This window comes from Glycine soja, chromosome 2 (genome assembly GCF_004193775.1).
Source record: "Glycine soja cultivar W05 chromosome 2, ASM419377v2, whole genome shotgun sequence".
In the NCBI taxonomy this organism is placed as follows: domain Eukaryota; kingdom Viridiplantae; phylum Streptophyta; class Magnoliopsida; order Fabales; family Fabaceae; genus Glycine; species Glycine soja.
This window is the reverse complement of record NC_041003.1, coordinates 10580497-10604641: the sequence shown is the minus strand read 5'-3', so window position 1 is coordinate 10604641 and position 24145 is coordinate 10580497. Positions and strand designations below refer to the sequence as shown.

Below are 24145 nucleotides of genomic sequence, written 5' to 3'. Positions count from 1 at the left end.
CACACAACTTTAAAGTTGTTTAGGATTGTTCAACTTTAGTTTGTTTAGTTAAAAGACAAATAAAAAAATAAAGTCATAAAAGTTCTAAAATTTCTTACAACTTCATTAGAATAAATTTTAAAAAAAAAAGCAGAAGTTACAAAAATTTACAACTTGTTTTAAAGTTGTAAGAATTCATACGACTTAATTTTATTTGAGAATTAATTCAAAAATTACCCCCATTTGGTTAAATAAAAAAATTTCCCCTTTTTGGTCAAAAAGGCAACAAGGTGTGCCCACCCACGGATGAAAACAAATAAGTACAAAGCACCAAAAACTGCCCAGATACAACAAACCAAGCATCCCCAGTGTGAAGCAAAAAAACATTTTAATTTGCTGTAACCAAAATTAGCGATTCAGCAAAAGAAATGTTCCAACCCCACAGTTGAAAGCATACAGAACACATCAATTGAAGAATATAAAGTTGCCTTGTGGCTCTCTAATCGTCATGATATGAGAACAAATAGATTCACATTCAGAGCCCCATGCATATTGGTTGCAGACTCCTGAAACATATAATATGCGTAAATGCATGCATGTGAGCAATGGACTAGACCAACTATATATACTTTTAATTACGAAGAGATATATAGCTAGCTGAGATTCTCACATAAGAAATTGTATCATGCTGTTGTAAAGGCTGCATTCGAAACTATCGAATCTTAAGCTGATTATCATGTCATGTCATCAAACTGTACTATTTTCGGAGAGGAATAACAAATTGTCTTTGAAGTTGGAGATGTAGTTGTAGGCGTATTCATTATACAACTTTTTATATACAATCATTTTTTCTTCTCAAAGTACGAGTATAATTACTTTGGTCGTTTCATTAGAAATATTTCAAAAGTAGTATCTTTCAAAGTCAACTTTAAGCATCTTTCAAAAGAAATACTTCTTCAAGTGGATATTTCAAAAGGGCAAAAATGAGTATCAACAACTGTTTAAACATTAAGTGTGGACAATAGACACTTATAATATCACTTTTGTAGAAGGAAAACAGTTACAGATCAAATAATGCGGTACATTAAATGCATGGTTAATTATGGTCTTATATATATGGAGAAAAACAATACACAAGACGAGCAAGAGTTGCAAATTAATAGCTGGTTGATGAGTAAAGTTAGGTTTACCGTGTTTCCTAAATCCTAATGGAGTAGTAAATTTAAAAAGCAGTGTACGACAGAAAAACTAACACGAAAAATGTTGTGGAATGTATATGAAATGTCCTATTCGCCATAACAGGGAGTTAGTGCAAGCCACTCTAGTGCAAGCCACTAGAGTTGTTGCTACTATTTGAATAAGACGATATTTTTTCCGTTAAAAATATTTTTGGGTATTATTAAGCAATATAATTACATTTAAGTGATATAAGTCATGTTTTATTTTTATAATTTTTTAAATAAAATTGGTTAAAGTAATTTTTTTTATCTCTCTTTAATTTTGATCTATGATCTTCGTCCCCAATTTTTTTTTCTCGTCACTTTAGTCTTTTTTTTAAGATAAAACATTCATTTCATTCTATATATTTTAGAAATTTATAATTTTGGTCCCATCTTAAATTTTGCATATAGGTTTTATTTATTTTATTTTATTATAATTGAACCATAAATCTAACATATTTATTTAAAATATCCTCAATAAATAATAATTAATTGAAATATAAAAAATAAAATAAACAAACTATGAAAATTTTAGGGTTGTATTATTGGACTAAATTAAATTTTGAATTTTCTGAAATGTAAGAGCTAAAATCACAGTGAAAAAATCATATAAATTAGAAATTAAATAGGAACCAAACTCCTAAAAGATCATGTCAACAAATTATGACTGCGACTGAAAACATTGTATATATTATATATCATTTTATATATTAAACGTGTATTTTTTATTTATATTTTATTATTTATAAATAATAAAACATAAATAAGATTATATAAATAATAAAAATATAAACAAAATATATAAATAATAACATATATAAAAAAATTATAATGATGCAAATATAAATAAGAAAACATAAATAAGATTATATAAATAATAATAAAAATATATATAATGATTTAAATATAAATAATAAAATGTAATCAATAAAATATTAGTTATCTTGTAAATGTAAATTTTAAAATTAATTACCTGTGATAAACACAAATATCTACTGACATAGTATAATGCTCGGTGTATTTTGTGTTAATTAATTATTACTAACATTTAGATTTTTGTTGTAAAATAACTTTAAATTATTTATTATTCATTGAAATTTTAAAGCACGTATGTTAATTTTTTAGTGATCTTAAAATATTATTAGAATAAAATATTATATTTTGATTGTATGGGTAGTTTTTTTAATAAAATGTCACTAGATATCACTAACAACATATTTTGGGCAATTAACTTTCATCATGTGCAAAAAAAACAGACCACTAAAATGTTATTAGAATAAAATCTTAATCACGTGACTTTTTTTCTTTTTTCCTTAAATCCATTACTCTACTGACCACCTTTCAGTGGTGGATTTGAGGATAGTTAAAATATTATCTATCTTCTAATACTAGTCTATTAAATCAAATTTTTCATATATTGTTCCTATCAAATTAAAAATATAAATTAAAATTTTAAATTTGATTTTATTCTATTTAAAATAAATGTCAAGAAAAAAAAGTATAACCTTCACAAGAGCAATTATTATAGCAACCAACCAACATAATATATGATTAAAAAAATACTAAAAGTTTGGTGTACAAAAAATAATATATACAATACTAATAATCATCATCACTATTATTAGCTTCATCAATATAATCACTTTCTTCATCTTTTGCTAAATCAATAATTTTGTCATCACTTTCTTCTTCTTCGTGGTCAACAACTTCTGAAGGTACCACCCGTTTTCCATCAATTATTAGTCGAGCTAAAATCATTCCTATCCAAAGACAATCCTTGATCATTATCTAGGGTATTAAATGCAAAAGGGATCGAGCCAATATCATCATTTTCTTGACAAGCCACATGTGTAGCTTCCTCAGGCACATCATACAAGTCTTGAAGCTTTGTTTTCACAACAACTAATCAAGACATATATGGCTCATTAGTCCTCAGTTTACGATTACTATTAATAAGAAAGAATCCATATTTGTCAATCTAGTATCATTTCTTGGAGGATACATCCCACCAATCACATTTAAACAAGACAATATTGTTTTCACCAGACTAACTCAATTCAATAATATCTATCAAGAAATCAAAGTAATCTAAATTACCTGCATTTTCATCATCTTTAACTAAAACTTCGTTATTTTGTGATTTCAAATGCATATCATGATCCTTTATATTAAACCTCCAATCATTTATAAGATAACTTGTGTATAGAAAAACACGTGTATCAGGTCTACAAGCTAAGTTAAACAATGATTCATTCATACTTTCTCTCCTATGCCTTTTCAAGTGTCGCAGTTTGTTGAAAAAAATATAAGTGATCATATTCTTAAATTATATTATAATAATAATAATAAGAAGAAGAAGAATAATAATTAACAACAACAATAAATAATATTATTATTATAAATAGAGAGAAACGAGGCACTCTATGCCTCTCTAAATTTTTAAATAATAATAAAATAAAATAAGAAGTTAAAAAAATATATATTAAAAAGAATTAATAGTGGGTAGTTATAAAGGGTAGCATAGATGTAGAAATGTAGACATCAAAAGGTGGTTACACAAAATGATATCCCCTTTATATATTATTATAGATTATAAATTATAGATAATGGACATATATAAAATCATACTTACATGATTTTTAAACTGCAAAAATTCCTTTTCATGACTTTGTTCCATATTTTGAGAATTTGCTTTCTCTAATTCTTCTTTGTGTAGTCTAGTCATTTGAACACATATATAATAAATATGATGAATTACATATAATTAGAATAAATGTAAATATATAATTTAATAAAATTACTTACTTAATAAATGGTGATACTTCATAAATTCTTGCTTGCACGCATTTTACTAAACTCAACTCAATGTACTTTTTTTCGAGCAATGGTTTGTCTACTTGTGAAAAAAAATTCAACTTTGAATTTTTCGGTTGATCTAAATCACCTTCATAATTTCTTCCAGTTCTATTCAATCTTGTCTCAACTCCATGTAAGTACCTAGAACAAAAATGCAAACATTCTTGTGCAATATATCCTTTAGCAATAGATCCTTCTATAGGTATCTTTCAATATGATACATCCAACGATATTGCACTGGCCCATTAATTCTTGCCTCGTCTATTAAGTGAATGGGCAAATGGACCATTATGTCAAAAAAAGGAGGAAATATTTTCTCTAACTTGCATAAGGTTAGAACTATTGTTCTTTGTAGTAAGTCCAAGTTCTCCAAACTTAATGTCTTAGAGCATAAATCTCTAAAAAAGAAACTAAATTCAATTAACACCTCACAAACTTCCTTCTATAGAACACTATGTAATGCAAGTGGGAGATAACAATGTAAAAACACATGGGAATCATGACATTTCATCCCAGACATTTTTCCATCTTAGACATTTATGCGTCAAGAAATATTAGATGAATGACCATCAAGAACCTTCAAATCAACTAAAAATGGGCAAAAAGCGCGTTTTTCCTAAGATGACATAGTGTAACTTGGATGTTGGAATGTATATTTACCATCTTCAACCATGGTTGCATGAAACTCAGGTCAAATGCCAATACACTCTAGATCAAAATGAAACTTTATACTATCTTTTGTCTTCCCTTAAGATTCATTAGTGTTCTTATTATGTTGTCACAAACATTTTTTTCAATATACATGACATCTAAATTATGTCGTAACTTCAAACATTTTCAATAAGATAATTCAAAGAAAAATACTTTTCTTCTTCCAGTTCTCAGGCAATCGAATCTTTTCACCCTTCTTTCTCTTTTTTTCATATATACCAAACTTCACCTAAAATTTTTAAAAAATAATATTAGAATTTGATATAAAATTACATATATAAAAAAAACCTATTTGTTCAATGATATTTCATCTTTCAAGATTTTAAATTAGAACTTAACTAAACTTAAGTATAACTATGATCCTTTTTCACCTAATAAAATGCTAACTAAATTAATTGTTAAAAATTTCATTTTTATCTATAACAATTTATAAAGGGAATAACATTTTGTGTAACTACTTTTTTTGTCCACATTTCTATACATATTCTACCTTTTATAACTATCCCCTATTAATTCAATACTTAGCGAGCCCCTCATAGTATTAAACATATTTCTCTGTTAACCTTTTTACTTAATCTTTTTTCGTCCCTTTAGGAAGATAATGAGCTCAAAATCTTCAAGGAGTGTTCTCCTTACTTTTGTTATAAGGGACTGACTCGGACTAAAATGTCAGAGGCGGTCAACAATAAAAAAATAAAATTCATCATATATATATATATATATATATATATATATATATATATATATATATATATATATATATATATATATATATATATATCATAAAAAATATTTATAAATTAATATTCTAAAATATTAATTATAATAATATTCTATCAAAATACGGAAGGTCTTTCTTGCATGTCACACGAAAATTATCTATAATTGAATCTATATTAAATTTTTCAGCAATTTGCTTTTCAGTATATACTAACAAATAATACAATTAGTCAAGAATTTATCTTTCATTTTACTGTGAAGTGTAGTCTCGAAGATATTCGTATCTAAGAAAGATCGCTTTGTAGTCGTCATAAACACAGTGTAGACACATGAAGTCTGAGAATAAGAATTATCACCTTATACATGAGAGGATAAGCTTGTGCTTTTTTAGTATTAACCAACCAATGACATTGATCAGAAATAGTTTTCAATGCTCCAAAATCAGAAAGTTGTCTCACATGATCAAAGTACTCAAGTTGCATCCTCAATTGTATCATCTCAGATTGTGCAATGTCTTGTGGATAAAATTTTGTTACCAATTGACAAATGTCATCAATTATGAATTATGTCTTCATCTCTCTCGGATTTAAAGCTGAATTAAGAATGAGTAGTTTGCTAAAATATAATATTTAAATACTTCTTTTAACAAAAGACAAGATTGCTATCGATTTTATAGTTTAGAAAAAAAATTAAGAGATAAAAACAGTTATATAATAACTAAAACTAATAAAATATAATCTTAAGATAAGATTTCTCTTAAAAAAAAGATACAATTATTATAAATTTTATAATTTAAAAAAGCCAAGAATAAAAGATGATTGCATACTAAATAGTAACTGAAATTTAATAAAATGTAATATTTAAATAAAATTTTCAAAAAAATATAAGATTTGTATTGATTTAATAGTTTAAATAAAAAAAATAAAGTCAAGAGAATTGACAATTTTCTCCCAATCCTTATATGCAATTTACGCACGTAATACACTTTGCACTTCAATTTATGCTCGACGACATTTGTATTATTACTAGTATTTGTATAGTTTTTGCTAAATGCACCCCACTTATTCTTTTTTTTACAGTCGCACTCATTAATTTTAATTTTCAGAAAAAACGTCAAGAGGGCGCCCCCCTCAGTAATATGTCGGTCCGCCCCTGTATGTATCCCACATATTTCCACATTTACATTCATGAATAACAATAATAATGTTAATCTGTAGCTAAAAATAATTTAAAAACAAGCTTCAAATCAGCTACAACGTAAACTCCAACTGATTTCGTAAAAAATGATTTCAATTTGGAAAATCAAAACATTCTAAAGGCTTGGTTTGAATTTGAATTTGATTTAGTTCTTTCAAAAATACAAGCCATCCCAATTCCTCGAAAGTTATATTTCCAAAATACACAACGAAATTCGAAAACTCAGGCGACGAATAAAATAACATAAAAGTTACGCGATAAGATGATGTTAAAAAAAGTCAAACCTGTAAATATAATACTTGGTTTATTAAAGGCCAAGAAAGGTTTTACCCTCGCTAAAACCAAAGACTACCATCCCTTTCAACAATCAAATAAAACAAATTCAAAACCGGACCTGTCCAACTGTAATTTTACAAAAGCAACTTCCATTAATCCCAACACAGGCAATTCCAGTGTTCCATAGATAATGAAAATAGACACAAAAGGGACATCAAATATCACTCATCCGCACTAGCTTATTATAAAGAATTCTGTCATCCCTCCCAGTGTTGCTCTCCAATAATGCACTTTGTACTAGTTCCTGTTTTTATAGAATAATAATAGATTAGAATGGAAGGTCAATGAAAAATCATGGGAGGCAGAAGATGAATATGCTCAACAAATATCTTGAGGCAATAACATGACAAACATCAACAAGCTTCAGAAATTTTCTCACCTTGACATCCCTGTGCGAAAAGAACATCCCCAGATTATGGAGAATTATTCTCATATCCTCAACCTGGAAAGAAACAAATATTAGTCATCATTCTTGAGGAAGGCTTGAAACAAACAAAACAAAGACCACGGTCCTTACCCTGATGTACCCAACACGATTACGATCGAAAAACCGGAAAGCCTGCCATAAATGATATCAAAGAATTATTTCTTCATCCAAAGCAAATTGTAGACAGATTATAAATAAATTATCAAACAGAAGCTATATAACAAAGTGTTACATAGTGTACAAGAAAATACCTGCAACAATTCTCTGTCCACAACAACCTCCTTAACAGCGGGAGTTTCTTTCTTAGTATCGTCCTTTCCTTCCTTTTCTTCTTTTACCTGTGCATCAGCCTTGGATTCTTGCACCTCATCTTTAACCTTAATCTCTTCTTTAGAAGTTTCATCTGTTGTTTTATTATTGGTAGTTATATTTTCAGATTTAGTATCTGCTTTCACTTCTTGCTCAGCATTATTATCATGGGATGCCTCATGCTGGGGACTACCATTTTCCATTTCCTCATACTCTTCAGGATCCTCTTCTGGATCTTCTTCCTCGTCTGATCCATCTTCCATCTTCACATCATCCTCCTTATTACTAGAGTTTTCATTCTCAACAACAGCTTTCTCGTCATCTACTTGGGTTGGATTTGATGTGTCCATATTTGTGGGCTCACTCTTCACAGAAGGATCATCTCCCTTTTGACGCTTTACAGGGGATTTTTTTACGTCATCCTTCTCTTGCTCATCATCCCTCTGCCTCTTCTTCTGATTTCTTTTGATCACAAATTTTATGCGCAGTTTCTGGAGAAAAATGGTAAACCAAATTTTAAGTAGGCTGCCTTTGAAGAATCAAGACAGATATCAACTATACAAAAAAAAAAAAAAAAAGGTTAACCAACCTGAAGAAATGTCAAAATTCTAGAACCCATTTGAAACTGAAGCATTTCATAAAATGATTCGGCAAACAATGAAAGCTGCAAAACCAATAATCCAGAAACATACAACATAAACTTGGAATCAGAAATAGTCCATAAGTACATAATTTGGTGACAGAAAGTACTGTTACAATGGAGAGCAAATAAAAAAACATGTGAGCATACCTCAAGATTTGATTCTTCAACATCTTTATCTGTATAATCCAGCAATGAATCCAGTGACAATGACAAAGAACGTATCTGTACCAGAAATTACAGATTAAACTGAGTAACATAATATAGTAAAACATACAAATAGTGCATACTTTTTACAGTCAAATTAAAGATAACATACTTTAGAATCTTTGGTCCATTTTGTTTGAAGAATAAATCCAGGGTGACGAGGAGGTTCATCAGACTTCCTCTTGTCTTTCACTTCCTTACTAGATTTGCTTTTGAACCCCTCGTCCTTTCCATCCCTCTCTTTTGTTACTTTCTCATCTTTTGACTTGTCCCCCTCTTTTACTTTCCCCTTTACATTGCTAACATCAGAGGCTTTCTGCTTGTCTGTCTTTGCCCCACTTTTTTCACCAGTTCCTCCTCTTTCTTCCTTTTTGTCATCTTTGTCAGACTTTGTTTCTGTTTTACTGGTATCTGCATTGTCTCGCTTTTCAGGCATGGGGGTCTTTGATTGTTTTTTAGGGACAACCTTCCCAGTTTTCTTCACCTCTGGCGTCACTGTGGTATCTGCATTGGCAGTCTGCTTGCCAGTGCTCTGTGTGTCATCTTGTGCTTGAACTGCCACAACACTCCCTTCATCCTTTTTGTCAGACGGTGTTTCTGTTTTATTGGAATCCGCAGTTTCTTCTTGCTTCTTAGAGACAGGTGTTTTTATCTTTTTCTTAGGAACTACCTTCCCAGGTTTCTTCACCTCAGTCACTACAGTATTTGCATCCGCAGTCTGCTTGCCAGAGCTCAGGGTACCATCCTGTCCTTGATTCTCCACATCCTTTTTAGGTTCAGATACAAGAGATTTAGAAGCTTCACCCACCACCTTCTTTTTAGGTACCCGCTTAATAATCTTTTTCTTCTTTGTTGTTTTCACAGCAGGATCACTCGCAACTGCATTTACTATTGGATCTGGCTTGTTTTGAGGTTTATCTTCAGAACTATTTATTTCTGTATCTTTGCCCTCTTCACCATCAATTTTCCCAATAGACATATCCTCAGCAACTAAGTTTTTTATGGGAGTTTGAACCCCAGTAGGATCCACAGAAAATTTGCCATCCCGATCAGTAACATTGGATGTTGTCACTTCCTCAGCAACATCCTTTTCACCTGCTTTGTCTGTTTGTTTGGTGGCAGCAGCATTTGCCTTAGTGGCAGCAGCATTTGCCTTAGTGGCAACTTTCTGTTTCACAACCCTCTTTATAATCTTCTTTTTCACAGACTTCACACCACCTGTGGTTTGACCAGTGGCAGTTTCCCCAGCTAGCTTTTTTTCAGCACTTTTGCCTTCTTCACCAATGTCAGAACCTTCATTTTTAACGATGTTATTGTTATTCACTCCAGTTTTTCCTTCAATTTCTTCCTTAACAGTATTATTATCCTTTTCTTTTTTCTTTACATCTGACTTTCCTGATGGAGTAGAATCTTTCCTTTTATCTGATTTATCTGTAGTATAATTAAAAAGGAAAACCAATCACAACTAGTTATATATAGCGGGGGGGAGATGAAAAAGATCTCATGTCATGCAAAGGAAAATTAGGGAGTAGTACACTCACCTTTAGATTCTTCCTTGTTATCTCTTGATTTCTGAAACATAACCAAAAAAATAATATGAGAAAATATGGAAAACAATTTACCTCTACAAAACCATCCAACAAATAAATCTCATAGCAACCCCAAGCAATAAATACAGACCTCTTTTTTCAAAGAAAGTTGCCGTTCTCTTTCAGCCACAGATTTCTTGTGGGCAAGCCACTTCTCACGCCATTCATCCAATGAAGGGAGGCAGTCAGACAAATCAGGAACATAAAGAACAGTGATTTCCTTGTGGCTAAAGAAACCATCTTTGCCAATTCTATCGTAATGTATCTGGGAAATTTTACAGCTTTCAGTAACTAAACTTTTTAAGTGAAAGACAAGTTTTTCTAAATGGAACCAAAAGTTATAAACATAACCTTAGATAAAAGGAAATATTACCAAAAAAGAAAGGAGCAAAACAACTACGTATAACAAACAGATTAAACCAAAAGAAAGTTACTTGCTTTGATGTATTTTTTTAAAAACAGGTATATGCTAAAAATGAATACTTAACATGTGGAGGCGGTTTAAACAAAAAGATAAAGGAACAAAAGTAAGTTAGCTGAAAAACCAATAAATAGTATTAAAAATAACTGATACCTCAAGAAAAGGATTCCAATGTTGGCAATTCTGTAAGTCAAGTTGAATAACATCATTTGCATATCTGTAAAAAGGGGAAAACATTCACAAGTCCTGGAGTGGAAAGTATAAAATATTTAACACCAATAATCACATCATAAGCATGAACCTGAGGGCAGTTTTGATTAAAGAGTTATTGTCAATCGATGGATCACCCCCATCAACAGGTTCCCATGGACCACCAACTGCCATGAAAGAATGATCCTTCTTAAGAACCCCAAATCTAAGGAAATTGCAAAAATGAGGAATGCGATCATCTACAATTTTATCAGATGACAGCTCCTCCAACGCAGACCTACTAAGTCCATTCATCAAGATTATCTGAAACAAATAGACAAAAAAAAAAGATTGATCGAACAGTAGAAGCACCGAATCCTTCACTAGAATATAAACTTCATATATAAAGATTACATCTATGGTGGACCAAATATACAGCAGCAAGAAACCAGTACAAAGGTCACTGGACGCACCAGTGAGGAGAGTAGATTGTGTGGTTTTTAGTCATGTGAAAAATAGGAGAGGGGGACTCAGAAGAACATTGGGGCAAGTTGTTAAGAGAGATCTCATGGTAAATAATATCTCAGAAGATTTGGTCTTTAACCAAGACGAATGGTGCTGTGTGATCCACATAACCGACAACTAGTGAGATAAGGCTTTAGGTGGTAGTCTTGGACCATTTCAGACACAACTTTCTGTAAAACTATCTAACAGTGAATTTTTTAAATGGAGCCTCATGTGCAACTTTTTTTAAAAACCAGGGCATGAGTCACTTTTACTTAAATTCAGAATTTATTTAAATTTCGAAAAGTGACAGTCTAATATTTTCACTGGTGAAGATTTTGATGTTATCATGGATGTTGAGACAACAGCAGACAATAAACTATTACACGGTTACCACAGATCAGGATGTTTCAAAACCTAAATTCGTAAGTGTGTCCATTAATAGGGCTGAGGAGTAAAAGGAGGGTGGTTAAGGATTTTAACAAAAACAGCATGGATTAATTGATCCAATTGAGGACAAAATAGAATAAACATTCTATAAAATTAGGATAGAGCAATTTTAAAAAGAAAAATTAAATTTACCCAACCATCTGGCTTCTCTATATATGCCATTTTTGTTTGCAATGTATAATAATTGACTTCTAGGAATTTTAGGAAATAAAAATCAACTACCTTATATGGCATTCCAAATTAAATCAAATGAAGTTTAGAACTTTAGTCAGCATAACCAATTAGGCCAGGATTCTTAACATCCAACAAGTGTAATCAAAACATACCCGTGTTTAAACAAAATATCCCATGGCCTTCAACTCATTATATCCATCCAACTTTTCTCTAAAAACTACATCGTCCATTGCCCAACTTCACATGGATTAACATGGTCAAAACACAAGGTTATTGACCCCAGGCTAAGCAAGAATGCAAACCCATTTTATAAGGGAGCAACATCTTGTTAAAATTTTAGCATGGTTGAAATTGATCATCTTCCCCAAAATCAATTCTCTCTATAACACTTAAGAGTCCTCTAAGTAACAACAAATTCAGAATGCCAAAACCAACTGTTTGATATCAAACAAATGCTTCAAAATGAAATACAAAAATAAGAAAAAGCAATTGGATGATCCATAAAATAACAAAACCATAATGAATATCATTTAATTCAATTCAGTGCAACACATGATATAAATAGAGAGAAAAACGTAGATTACAAACTTCACCAGTGAACCTACTTTAGCATTCCAAACTGTATTTCCATGTTCTGAATTTGGAAGTTGTCCCACCAGAAGCTTGTTGGAGGAGTCTCTAGGCTCAGTGGCATTTTCTTCTTCAACAAAGTCATGCTCAAAACTGCTCAAAATCATGGTTACCTCATTACAGCCATATATAGGCTAGGAAATGCATAAATGATTAAGACAAGCTCAAAATAGGAGAAAATAGTTTTTAAAAATGGGATCACTTTAAACTGTCAAGAAAACAAAACTCATTTTTTGAAACCAAATATAATGCAAATGTAACCACAGTCATCCCACCCAAATATATTTTCCTCTCAAAACCAAAATCATCAACACCCAGCTAGTATTGCTAAGTGTTCAAGATACTCAGACTACACAATGAAAAAGTGTCAAATAATTAAATTCTTCACATTATGGACAAGGTAGAAAAATAAAGAAAATCAAAAGTCTCAAGACATAGTACACCTTTAGAAGCATAAGATAATATTTTGTAATCATGTAACTGACGTGACACAAATGAAGATAGAGGTACCTGACAGGAGTATGAATAGACAGTTTAAGGTTTTCCTTTGGCCAGTTCACAACAACCTAAGAAAATTTTGCAAAATAATTTCAAATCAATATCAAGACCTTCTCATCAAAGAAGCAACATATACAGAAATTTTGGATTAGCTAATTTGGTATTTAAAGAAGATTTTGGTCAGGCTTCTGAGAGAGCTTTCAAGGAACAAATAATAAAGCAAACATTTCCCCAAATAAACAAACATGGCAATAGTAACAATATACCTTGGAGAATTCAGGAGAGACAAAGAGTCGGGGGTATCGCTTATCTAATAAGAGGTAATCCCTCTCAATGTCTACCAAGCGGGATGGGAATACCTGTCCATGCAGTTCAGAAAATGTAAAATTAAATTAATCTGATTTCAGATCCATGAAACAATATAAACAGTACAAAAACTGTAATCTAGTCTCAATTTCAAGAAATCAATTCACATTCATTGCTGAAGAGGACTATAATTGCAATGCAGCATCAATAAGAATAAGAATATTCTAGAAAAACTATTTTCCCCCTCTGTATTTGATTCATCTCCTGATCCGCTACTAGAAAAACATCCCAAAAATAAGAAACAGGGTGGGTAACAATAGAAGGAACAAAAAGGAAGCAACAAACTACCAGATGGAAGAACTGCAAAGCAACCATATGGATTGGACAAAAAGGAACAGGAAAGAATAATTACGGCCCAAAAGAAAACAAGTACCCTGAGGATGCAAACCCAAAAAGGACTGACTGTAAAGACAAAAGGAACAAAGGCAACTGAAATGGCCCATCATCATTGAATCGAATTTTACATGAACAGGTAGAGATCAGGAGTGGATTATTAAGATAAAACAAAACCAACAAAAGGATAAAGTGTAAAATTATTAGCAATTTACAGGAAATATAATCAACCCAGTACTACCGACAGATCTCCAGAGGAAAAACAGCAGCACAACTAGCTCCTTGACGAGGAACATTCTTATAATGATGGAGGAACTAATATACTAAGTTTTTATTTCCTTTTACCTTGCAGACATATTCTCTCCGTTTTTCTTTAACAGGTGAATGGTGCCTTCAGCATAACAGAACATTAAGTTAGTTAGAAAAGGCTGCAAGATATACAAGCAGCTAGATATTCAGAACCAGAGCAGGACGCAGAAATAGAAAAATCATTAAGATCCACCTATGTAATGCTCCATGATGTGGGGAGTCCCGTCGTGTAGATCTCCCCTCCTTTGTCAAAGATGACCCACGGGGATCTTTTGAAGTACCACGGGGATCCTTGGAGGATCTCGCTGGAGTTCGTTCAGGCTTAGTTTCAAGTGCACGTTTGCGCTCTCGCTCCCTCTCCTTTTCGCGCCGCTCCATAATGCGATCCCTTTCACGTTCCCTTTCTCGTTCTCGTTCTCGCAATCGTTCCCGTTCTTTCTCCTTTTCTCTGTCCCTCTCTCTCTCACGCAAGCGCTCCCGGCGACGCTCTTCTTCCCTTAGCTCAAATTCTCGTAAATAACTTGCTCGGTCATCTTTGCGATCAGTATGCCCACCATGTGGCAGAACATTTCCAGGATAGTCCAACTCCATGGCATTCCCATGAAGACCTTTTCCACTGGCATAGTCCCTGCCAGGAGGTAGGCTCACTCCATAACCAGGATTTGAAGCATTCTGAGAATACAAGATATCATCCACATTTCTCCTAGGAGCTGCTCCTAATATTGATGGTGCATGTTGTCCACTATATGAAGTAGCACTTAGCATGGATGAAGCGCGGGGATCAGAATCCATCCTTCCTCCATAAGACACAAGATCTTGGGTGGGGTGACGACTAGCAGCAGCCCTTGCTGCAAGATAATCAGCTTGTCTGCCAGAAATGTGTTGCTACTTAGTGTAGAGAGAAATATTATTACCATTTAATATAGCTAGGCACTGTTGATCAACTTCAGCCAAGTTTCATCAGAAATTCAAAAGACAACTCAAAGTGTTTTACATATTACTACCACAATGGATAGATATAATATATTCATTAAAATAAGTTTGTTAGGATTGGCAAAAAAGCACTACGCAAACATAAGAAAATGCACATTCTTTCAGAAATAAAATAAAATACCTAGCACCCCCATCAAGTGATGCAGCCTGCAGAGACTGAGCTTTCAGTAATTGCTCTTGTCGAAGCAAAGCTGCCTGATCAATGCGATCATAAATTTCTGATTGCTGAACATAAAAAAATGCAATATGATTATTTTGTTAAAAAAACAAAAAATAAAGCATGCAAGAATGGTAATTTTCTTCCATTTGTTTTGCAAATAGATACTCAGAAAAACTAAGAAAGCTGCCACAATTTTTTTCTAGGAGCAAGTATACACCTGACGTTGATGACTAAATCCAACAGGATCAGCAGCATATCTTCCAGCTGGGTCACTTGTTAAGTCCCTACCAAGGTAACCACTCTGCCGTTCACCATATTGTCTCCTATCTAATCCAGAATATTCCAAACCTTTGTCACCATACAATTGATCAGATTTGTGACCATATCCATGGCTTGAGGACGAGACATAATCTCCAGATGCAAACTTAGGTGAATCAGAGACACCCAAAGCATAACCTCCACGACCATCTAAAGCTGATGATGCAGAACCCTTGGTACTCAATGAAGGGACCTATACAAAAGTTCAAAAAATATAACAATCAATTTACCACATGTAGCACTGTAAAGAGAATATTATTTGGGGTATCAAGGTCAAGAAGACAGGTTAAAAGAACAAGAAGTTCTAACAGAAACAGAGATAGTGTGAAGTTAAACAGTGCTGACACACATAACGTAATTACTTCACCCAACTTTCAAGCCCTTGAATAAAAAATTATTAGTACATTAATCATAACAAGGGCACAAGTTTCCCTAGTGCTGGGAATAGTTAATTAACATGATGCACAATAATCACAAGGCTAATCCAAGAAAACGGATACTTAAATCCAACCACTTTCACATCAAACTATTAGGCATTAACAAACTTCCTGTTAACCAACAACACATTTTTATATTCCAAATAAAATATATTCACCAATAATACTTAAAATACTGACCTGTTGTGCACTGCTCAAAGCAGCTGAGCCATAAACAGAACTATACTGTCCCCCATACTGCGCAGCAGCCGAAGGCCTATACCCACCAACATCAACGTCCTGAGAACCACCTAATATTGTTGAATGCCTAGAAGCCACAGAATGCTGACCCGCATCATGCCCTCCAACGGAACTCCCAGAATAATTGGCACCCAGCTACAACCACAAAATCCAAATCAACACCATAGTCTATAAAGCTATTACACTCAATGTTTGAAAATCGCAAACTTATGAAACACATGCAAAAAAAAACACTCTTTTGGAGGGGATGCAAATATTTAAACATAAGAAATTCCAATGCCACCAGAAATTGCAAATATTCAAAACCCATGCTTAAAAAATAAAAACATATATGTTAAGAACAGAAAGGGGGGAGGGGGCAAGGGAAATGCAAATCTTGAGTTATAAGAAATTGCAAAGCAATTATAAAAGTGTTAAAAAATTTCAAAAACAACAAAATTGAAACACTTACGTTCTGGCCATATGCGGATTGACCAGTGTACGATTGGCCGTAACCGCCGCTACCTCTTGAATACATGTTCCTCCTTCACAAGCGACCAATCCTGAAACCAACGAAAATCGAACAATTCATTCACCAAAACAACAACAACAGCAACAACAAGGAAACAAATTAGGCATTTTTTGTTCTATCCACTTTTCACGCACCGCTTGCAGAGAAGGAAATCGAGACTCGCGGATTCGAGTGACGAATTGGAAGATGAGAAATCGAATGGGAAAAAGGCGAAGGTTCGAATTGAGGAAGATAGCAGGGAAACCCTAGAAAGAGTGAAGAATGGAGTGAAACGGTGTGTGGTGTTTTATCTCGATTCCGAAGGCATATGAAATAACCCAAGTTTTACGAAAGAGAAAAGACAAAAAATATGAGGGTTTTTTGCTTTATGCTTTTTGGAGGGGTTAACTTGATGGGCTATGTATTATGGGTTTGTGAGGTTATATGGACCAAAATTTGATACGAGTGCTTATGTAATAATGGATATTTCTTTTCACAACTATTTTGTTCTCCTTGCACTCCCCATGTTTTGGGACTTTTTAAAGTACCCAAATTATCCTCCCGTGTTTAAAAATAAAACACCTTTTTCTTCTCTCTCCCCCTTTATTTAGTAGGTCATGCATTGTTCTTTAGATGGAATTAAATTATAAGAGTTGACGAGTATTAATATGATTTATTTACGGGTTCTTTCTAGCTAGTTAACTTGCCAACCTGTCATTTTATAACTCAACAACTTGCCACGGTGGGCCTACCCTCCAATTCACCGATCCACCTATAAGTGGGATGAGTTGTGTTTCTCAACATGTTTTCTTTGACGGGTCAACCAACATGTCTCGCCTAAGATGAGTTAAAAGTAAGTCGAGACAGGATTGCTTGCTTTAACCACCCCCTGCATATGTGAATTAGGTGAATGGTGAAGAAAAGTTTCTATTAGGCAATATGACAACAAACAAATGGTAAAACCAAGGACCATATTACTAACACCAAAAATTCAAGATGATATCATCAATATTATCAAATATATCTTCTATACAATAAACATCTTAAGGTCAGTGTAGGGGGAAGAAAGTACACATGTAATCTAAAGAATGGTTCGGGCAAAAATTCCTTCTAAAAAAGTTGCTAGTTTGGGACATGTGGACTAGGTTGTTAGCAAATGCGAACTAAAGGAATTAAGCATATAAAGGAATAAATGCTCCATCCCATTCACTCGGTGGATTTGAATTTAAAACTAGAGTTTTGAAAGAGCTATGTTATTTTCCTGAAGGTTGTAAAGAAAAACAAGTTTTTTCCCCAAATATTAAGTGTAAAGAAAAACAAGTTTTTTACTCATTTCAATATTTTGTTGTTGATGAAAATTGAGGTAATTATAGAACATGCAGACACGAATACAAGCTGGACTGCTTCCAATTTTCCACTAAGGTGATATAGTTGGATAATGCTTCGATTTCTTCAAATGTATGATATTGTACCAATTTCTATCCACTTTTCGTGGAATACTTGAAACAATTCAGCTACGACTAAGCACAAAGTACGGCTAATGTGGTCCAAGATATGGGTTTGATCCATAATTGTATGTCCAAAACCATGGCTTTTCTAACTTGTTTTTTTTTTTGTGTGTGTGTGAAAAAGGTGATCACAAGGGATTCTTTAGGCATGATGGATACTTATTCAAAGATAAAATATTGTGTTTGCCTAAAATTTCTATGCAAGAACTCATGATTAGAGAAGCTCATGAAGATAGCTTAATGAGACATTTTGGGGTTGAAAAGACTTTGGTCATTTTGCACAAACATTTCTTTTGGCCTAAAATGAAACATGATGTTATTAAAACATTGTGCCAAATTGCATTATGTGTCATAAAGCTAAGTCTAAGGTCATGAATCATGGATTGTATACCTTATTGCTCATTTCCACCTTTCCATGGACCAACATATCCATGGATTTTGTGCTTAGTCTCCCAAGGTCCAAGAGAGGCAAGGATTTTATTTTTGTGGTTGTTGATAAATTCTTCAAGATGGCACACTTCATTCCATGCCACAAAGTTGATGATGTGTGTCATGTGGAAAATATTTTCTTCAAATAGGTTGTGCGCCTTGTTGAGTTACCTAAGAGTATTGTTTTAGATAAAGACTCCAAGTTTTTGAGCCATTTTTGGAAAACTATGTGGGGGAAAGCTTGGCACCAAGCTTCTTTTCTCCACGACTTGTCACCACTAAATTGATGGGAAAACCGAAGTGGTACATAAAACTTTTTCTCAACTCCTAAGGTGCCTCATTGAAGGTAATTTGAAAATTTGGTTATCCCATGTGGAATTTTCATACAATAGGGTAACCAACTATACCACTTCTCTTTCTATTATTGAAGTTGTTTATAGTCTTAATCCTTTGTCTCCTCTTTTTTTTTATTAGCCCCTTTGTTTCCTTTTAATTTGATTCATTTGCCTAATGTTGATTCTACGTTGAATAGAGATGGACTTTCCAAAGCCTCTTTTATTAGGAACTTGCATGAAAAGGTGAAGACTCAATTTGAAAGGAAGATGAAACAATATGCTAAACAAGCAAACAAGGGGGAGGAAAATATATGGTGAGGGTCCATTTAAGGAAGGATAGGTTTCCTTCTCAAAGGAAATTTAAACTTCAAGTTAAAGGAGATGGTCATTTTCATGTTTTGGAGTGCATAAATGACAACGCTTATAAAATTGATTTTCCCCTTAAGTATGGTGTGAGTAAACTTTCAATGATAGTAATTTATCTTTTTGTGATGTAGGTATATTTGATTCAAATATGAAAACAAATTCTTTTCAAAAAGGAGGGATGATGAAGGGTTACAAAATGATAAGGATCTTAGGTTAGGAGCAATTGTTACTAGAGCAAGGTTGAGAAAGCTAAAGGAGGACATTAATATGAAGATGAACTTATATATGGAGAAGGAAAAGGAAGGAGTCTTGAAGATAATAATTGTAGTCAAATCTTTGATTACTAGTAGTTGTTTTTAAAACTCTTTGTTGGACTTTAATAACTATGTAATTGAATCCATGTTTGAGTATTAGCTTTATTTTAGTTATCTTGGTATTTTAGATTTTTAGTAGTTACCTTGGTAATTTCTTTAGTTTGTTAGTTATGGGCCTTAAGCTAAGTGCTCATCTTAGCTAGAGGTATAAATATATTTCTTAAACATTTTGTAAAGACCTTTTGCTTGATAATTAAATTTTAGCTTGTTGCTAATAGACACAGTGATTCTCTTATGTTCTTCCTTGGAACCCTTTATTCTTATAAAAAAACAATTCTTTGTAATAAATTAACCTTAACTCGTTAATTATTTAAGAATTGTGACGTTATTCTTCCATTCCCTTATCTTGATCCATCTTTTTTAAAATTTTGTTAATTTAAGTGAATTCCAACTAAATTCCCAAATTAATGATGTTGAATTTCGATCCACATTAGGGATTGTATCTGCATGTGGTAAAGGTTTATCTACATCTTGAAAATGAGGGATCACTTTTTCTACTATAGATACAATCTTATCACTATAAATAGCATAAAGTCCCTAGTCTAATCTAAACACAAAAAATTAATACACATTCCATCATTTGGGTATGTGTTCTAAGGTTGAAAGTTGTTTTTAATCAACAAAAGAGACATATACTAATAATGGGTACATGCTAGGGATATCCTCCTAACACTAACAAATACCACAACATCAAGTACATCATTTTTCACTACTGCTACATATTGCTACTATTATCAAAAGACACTTGTTACACCCAACCAAATAATATATATATGTTGGCCTATGATAAACTTTGTACACCACAAACAACATGATAGTATATTTAATTAAATTAGAATTACTAACCTCACTCTTTCCACAATTCAGCAGATGAATTTGACAGCACTCATAGTTTCAATTGCAAAGAATACTTTTAGCCTTTAACACACTCACTTTAGATGGAATGTGTATTGTTTTCTGATGTGTTTAGACTAGGGACTCTATGTCTGTTTATATGTATCAGATTATATCCATCATAAAAATTGATCCCACGATTTTAGGATGCAAATATATTCTCAACAACTTTATAATTAAAATTGAAATGTTGTTGTTACCATATTTGACCAAGTCAAGTGGTTAAGAAAACATAAGAAGTGGATGAGAAAAAATTAGGACCACTTTAATTTAATTTCAAAATTTTAAAAAAAAAACTAACATTCTCCCACTTGGTCCAATGTTTCTCACACTTTATGATATCTACAATACTGATAACTTTATGTTCACACCTAAGATGCTAACCACATGAATCATGGCGGTAGGCTCTCTAAAAATGATTATTACCTTCCATGTATCACAATGTACTCACTCTTAGTAAAAACAACAATTTAAATGAATGAACATGTTCAATATTTATTGAGTCCAAAACACATGTCTTTCTCAACAAAATTGTATACAACAAAATGAGAAGGCAAGCAAAATAACTAAAGTTTCACTACAAAAGGGAACTTTATATGACAGAATCAAGTCCCATTCTTAACATGATCCTTAAATGACTTTGTTTGCATGCCTTTTGTTAATGGATATGCAAGCATTAGTTCAGCACTAATGTTTTCAATGATGATTTCATTCTCTTTGACATGTTCCCTCATGGCTAAATACTTAATGTCGATGTGCTTACTTTGACTTCCACTTTTATTGTTTTTAGTAATAACAACAACAGTTGAATTATCACAATATATTTTTAACGGCCTAGGAATGGAATCAATCACTTGTAGACTGGCCAATAAACTTTTTAACCAAATATCCTATGATGTCGCTTCAAATAATGAAATAAACTCATCCTCCATGGTAGAAGTAGCAACTAATGATTGTTTTGCACTTCTCTGAGATATTGCTCCATTAGCCATCATGAAGATGTATCTAGATGTTGACCAACGAGAGTCAATGCAACCAGCAAAATTTGAGTTTGAGTAGCCAACAACTTCTAAATTGTTAGATCTTTTATATATAAGCTTGTAATTTTTGGTTCCTTGAATATATCTTAACACTTTCTTTTGCGATTGTCCAATGCTCTATTCCTGGATTACTTTGATATCTCCCAAGCATTCCAACCACAAAAGCAATGCCATGTCTTATACACACCTGTGCATACATAAGGCTTCCTACAACGGAAGCATATGGAATGTTTCTTAAACATTGATTCAAATTGAATCTATCACCTTTCACAATAGGTGCCATGTTAGGTGAACAATCTTTCATCCGAAATTTTTCTAGAACTTTATTAATATAGGCCTTTTGAGATAAGCCGAGAATCCCTTGAGATCAATTTCTATGGATCTCTATGTCAATGACATATGTTGTCTCACCCATATCTTTCATGTCAAAATTCTTAGAAAGGAATTGTTTCACTTCATGTAACATCCTAAAATCATTGGTTGCAAGAAGTATATCATCCACATATAAGACTAAAAAAATTATTTTACTCTTATTGACCTTGTGGTATATGCATCTATCCATATTGTTCTCAACAAAACCAAATGATGAAATGACACTATGGAATTTCAAATACCATTGATGTGGTGCATGTTTTAGTCCATATATTGATTTCTTGAGCTTGCAAACCAAGTGAGCCCTATCACTAGAGGAAAATCTTTCAGTTTGTGTCATATAAACTTCTTCTTCTAAGTCACAATTTAGAAAAGTCATTTTCACATCCATTTGATGTAATTCTAAGTCAAAATGAGCAACTAATGCCATTGTGACACGTAAGGAATCTTTCATGGATACAAGAGAAAAGGTTTCTCTGTAGTCAACTTCTTCCCTTTAAGCAAATCCTTTAGCAACCAATCGAGTCATGTGTCTCTCAATGTTACCAAATGAATCCTTCTTGGTTTTGAAAACCCATTTACATCCAATAGGTTTTACCCATTAAGCAACTTAACAAGATCCCATACTTTATTATTAGCCATAGATTCCAATTCATCTTTCATAGCATCATACCATAGCTTAGAATTACAACTGTTAATTGCTTGCAAAAATGACTGAGGATCATTTTCAACTCTAAAGTCATATTGAGACTTTTGTAAATACACTTGATAATCACTAGGAATTGCAGGTTTCTTTATTCTAGTTGATCTTCTCAATGTTACATCCATACCTTTTGGATGTTGTTCAACAGGCTGCTCAACATTTTGTGTTTGATGTTGTTCAATTTCTAGAATATGATCAACTTGATGTGGAGCTTGTGTTGCTCGATTTTGGTGACTATTGCCAAAAACCACTAGCTTATAACTTGATGTAGGAACTGTTCCCTCATATTGATTTTTTCTCAAGACCAATGCCTTGAGTTAAATCACTCCCACTAGCCACGTCATTTTCAAGAAACTTTGCATTTCTTGACTCAACAATTCTAGTGATATGAGTTGGATAGTAAAATCTATACCCCTTACACCTTTCAGCATAACCAATGAAATATGCACTAATGGTCCTTGGATCCAGCTTCTTTTCATTTGGATTATAAATCCTAACTTGGATCCAGTTAGGCAACCCCAAACACACATATGTTTTAAACTTGGCTTTCAACCTTTCCATAATTCAAATGGGGTTTTAGGGACCGCCTTTATTGGTACCTAATTTAGTATGTACACGACTATCTTAAGAGCCTCATTCCATAATGAACGAGAAATTTTGGAATTGCTAAGCATACTTTTTACCATGTCCATCAATGTTTGATTTCTTCTTTCGGCCACACTATTTTAATTCGGTGAGCCATGCATGGTGTATTGGGTCACAATACCATCCTCTTGAAGAAACTTTGCAAAAGGACCAAGTGCTTGTCTTTTCAGTGTATTTGCCATAAAATTTGTCTCCTCTATCTGACCTCAGAATCTTTATTTGTTTTCCACATTGTTTCTTTACTTTTGCCTTGAAAACCTTAAAGGCATCCAACGCTTCATATTTATTATTAAGCAAGTAAAGATACATGTATCATGAGTAATCGTCTATGAAAGAGATAAAATACTTTTGGCCATGCGAGTCCATATCGAGACAACAAATGTCAGTATGTATAATTTCTAATATTTATGAACTTCTCTTGGCATTTTTCTTTGTCTTGTTAGTTTGCTTTCCCTTTATGCAGTCCACACAAGTGCTAAAATTAGTAAAGTCAAGAGTCTCAACTACTCCATCATTCACTAGCCTTTTAATTTTTTCTATAGAGATATGTCCTAGTCTCCTATGCCATAATTTCGATGACTTTTCATTCATGATACAACGTTTAATACCAACGTTTTCTTGTGTAGCCATCAAATTATATGGAATTGTGTTAGATAAACTAATTTTGAACAAATTTTCATTCAACACACCATTTCCAATAATAGTATACTTAAACAATAAATCCAATCCAGATCCTAAATTAAGTCTACATGTGTCAATAGTCGTCACACGTGAAC

At 32.8% G+C, this 24145-nt stretch overlaps 1 protein-coding gene across 1 annotated transcript; it reads right to left on the bottom strand.

Annotated features, from left to right (window-relative positions):
• Positions 1–6946: 6946 nt before the first annotated feature.
• LOC114386752 (protein SHORT ROOT IN SALT MEDIUM 1-like) lies at positions 6947–17050 on the bottom strand. Its single transcript, XM_028346794.1, has 21 exons — positions 16859–17050; positions 16665–16755; positions 16154–16348; positions 15436–15729; positions 15180–15283; positions 14259–14933; positions 14102–14147; positions 13324–13416; positions 13070–13125; positions 12535–12652; positions 10914–11125; positions 10766–10829; positions 10283–10456; positions 10144–10174; positions 8715–10033; positions 8546–8620; positions 8345–8419; positions 7698–8246; positions 7537–7578; positions 7399–7461; positions 6947–7263 (listed from the first exon to the last, which is right to left on the bottom strand). Exons 2-21 carry the CDS (start codon positions 16728–16730, stop codon positions 7174–7176), a joined length of 4341 nt encoding a protein of 1446 aa, XP_028202595.1. The 5' UTR covers positions 16731–16755; positions 16859–17050; the 3' UTR covers positions 6947–7173.
• Positions 17051–24145: the final 7095 nt, after the last annotated feature.